This window comes from Plasmodium gallinaceum, assembly GCF_900005855.1.
Source record: "Plasmodium gallinaceum strain 8A genome assembly, contig: PGAL8A_v1_144, whole genome shotgun sequence".
Taxonomy (NCBI): Eukaryota; Apicomplexa; class Aconoidasida; order Haemosporida; family Plasmodiidae; genus Plasmodium; species Plasmodium gallinaceum.
The window spans coordinates 6,655-9,184 of NW_021628306.1; the positions used below are offsets into that span (position 1 = coordinate 6,655).

A 2,530-nucleotide genomic window follows, 5' to 3' on the forward strand; every position below is an offset into this window, starting at 1 on the left:
TTTATTATTATTTAAAAAAAAAAAAAAAATATAAATTTTGCCCTTAAAATTTAATTTATATTTTAAATATTTTAATATATATATATATATATATATATATATATATATAATTATAAAAAATAAAAACTAATTTTAATTTTAAATGTAATTTTTATTCAAAATGTTTTTACTATAAACAAGAAAAATAAAAAAAAAAAAAATCATATATTTTAATGGATATTTCCTGAATAGTTAATATGGATTTAACAAAAAAAAAAATTTAAAAAGATAAAAAAAAAAAAAAAAAAAAAAAAAAAAAAAAAAAATCCTATGAATATCTTCACAGTGTTTTTTCCATATAATTTTTTGCATTTCTAACATGGGATTTTTAATTCCATCTTCATTCCTTTTTGCTATCATATCTTCATATATGTCTTTTATGTATTTTTTTTCCTTGTTATTCATTTCCAACATTAACTCTATAAACCATTTTTTCTTTTTCCATTTTTCTATTTCCACTTTTTCAATATCTAATATAGCATTCCTACTTCTTTTTTTTTTTATTTCCAATATGATAACATGTTCATCTAAATTTTCTTGTATTTTCAACTCTTCCATCATTGTTCTAAAAAAATATTCTTTTTCTTTTTGCCATTCGTCTTTCATAAATTCTTCTAATAGTGTCATATGTATTTCTATCAAAACTTTTTGTATCAATTTTTCTTTTTTTTTATATTTCTTTATTTCTTCATCTCCTTCTTGTTTCAATTCCTCTATATTTTCATGAATTTTCTTCACTTCTTTCGCATCCTTTTTAGTTATTCCTTCCTTAAGTTCTTCTTCTTTTTCGTATTCTTCCAATAAATTGTTAAACCATTCATCCTCGCTATGTAGTATAAACCACATTCTTTGTTTTCTTAGCCATCGTTTCCATATTCTTTTTTGTTTCTCTAGCATAGGATTTTTTCCTGCTTCTATATCTGTTATTTCTGATTCTTTTGTTAATTCATCACATTTTTCTTGTTCTTTTTCCCATTCTTTTTTCAAATTAATATACCATTCTTCATTTTTCCATTTCTCTGACATTCTTTTGTTTCTTTCTACCCATTTTTTCCATAAAAGTTTTTGTTTCTCAATAATCAATGTACTAATGTCTTCTTTTCCTTCTCTCAACATTTCTAAATCATTTTCTATTTTTTTTGGATATTTTTCTTTATCTTCTTCTATAAATTCTTCTAAACAGGTTTCTAAAAATTTTCCTCTATTCAATAACCAATCCTCTTTTCTACATTCCTCCAATATTACCATATATATTTCTATTAAAGTCTTCCATTTTAATTTTTTTTTGTTTATTTTAGAATTACTCTTTTCATATGATTCCTCTAAACTATTCCTTTCATATTTTCTCATTTTTTCTTCTCCCTTTTTATTAAACTCTGTTACTGATTCATCTCTTTCTATGGTTTTTACATCTTCTTTTTTATTTTCTATACTATTTTTATCAATTCTACTTTTATATTCTTTCTCTTCATTTCCATATTCATTCACTAACTTTGTAAACCATTCTTCATTGTTATCATCATCTTTCCACTTTCTACAAATATTTTCACAGTGTTTTTTCCGTATATTGCCTTGTCTTTCTAAGATAATATCAATTACTCTTCCTTGATCCTTTTTTGCTAAAATTTCTTCATTTATCTCCATCATATATTTTTCTTCATTATTTTTCCATTCTAACATTAACTCAATAAACCATTTTTCTTTTTTCCATTTTTCTATTTCCTCTTTTTCTTTCTCTGATATAACATTCGAACTTCTTTCTCTCTCTATTTTTTCTAATTTATTTGTTTCTTCGTCCAAATTTTTAAATTTTCTTATCTCTATTATGTTTGTTTTATAAAATTCTTCTTCTTTTTCCAACTCTTCTTTCATACATTCCTCTAATACCATCATATGAATATCTAAGAAAATTTTCCTTTCCAAAATTTTCTTTATTTCACATTTATCTATTCCATTATTTCTTTCTTTCTCTATATTTTCTTCCTTTAAATTTTCATTAATTTCTTCTTTTTCATATTCTTCTAACAATTTTATAAACCAATTCTGATTTTTGTATTTGTATGAATGCTCTATTTGCCATTCTATCCATTTCTTCCATATTTTTTTTTTTTTATCTAGAATAATATTATTTAATCCCAATTCTGTCATTTTTTTAATTTCATGTTCTTCTAAATATTCTAAGTGTTTTTCTTGTTCTTGTTTCCATTCTTTCTTCAAATTAATAAACCACTCTTCATTTTTATATTTATCTAATATACTACTATATTTATCTGTAGCATGGGTACTATTTTCTTCTTTTATTTTCATTACTAAATGATTTCGCATTTCTTTTAAATTAGAATTTTCTCCATCTTTTTGGATCTCTTCTAAACAAATATTAAAAAATTCTGCTTTATTCAATTTCCATTCTTCTTTTTTATTCTCAAGTAAGGCTATCAAATGTATATTTATCCATGTATTCCAACTACATACTTCATCATTAAGTGATCTT

General features: G+C 22.4%; 1 protein-coding gene across 1 annotated transcript; it reads right to left on the reverse strand.

The window, feature by feature from the left end:
* Positions 1 to 323: 323 nt before the first annotated feature.
* On the reverse strand, positions 324 to 2,530 carry PGAL8A_00497600 (surface-associated interspersed protein (SURFIN); the record flags this gene model as incomplete). The annotated part of the gene is made up of 1 exon (XM_028673785.1): positions 324 to 2,530. A coding segment is annotated over one exon (2,207 nt), but the record flags the coding sequence as incomplete, so codon positions are not given.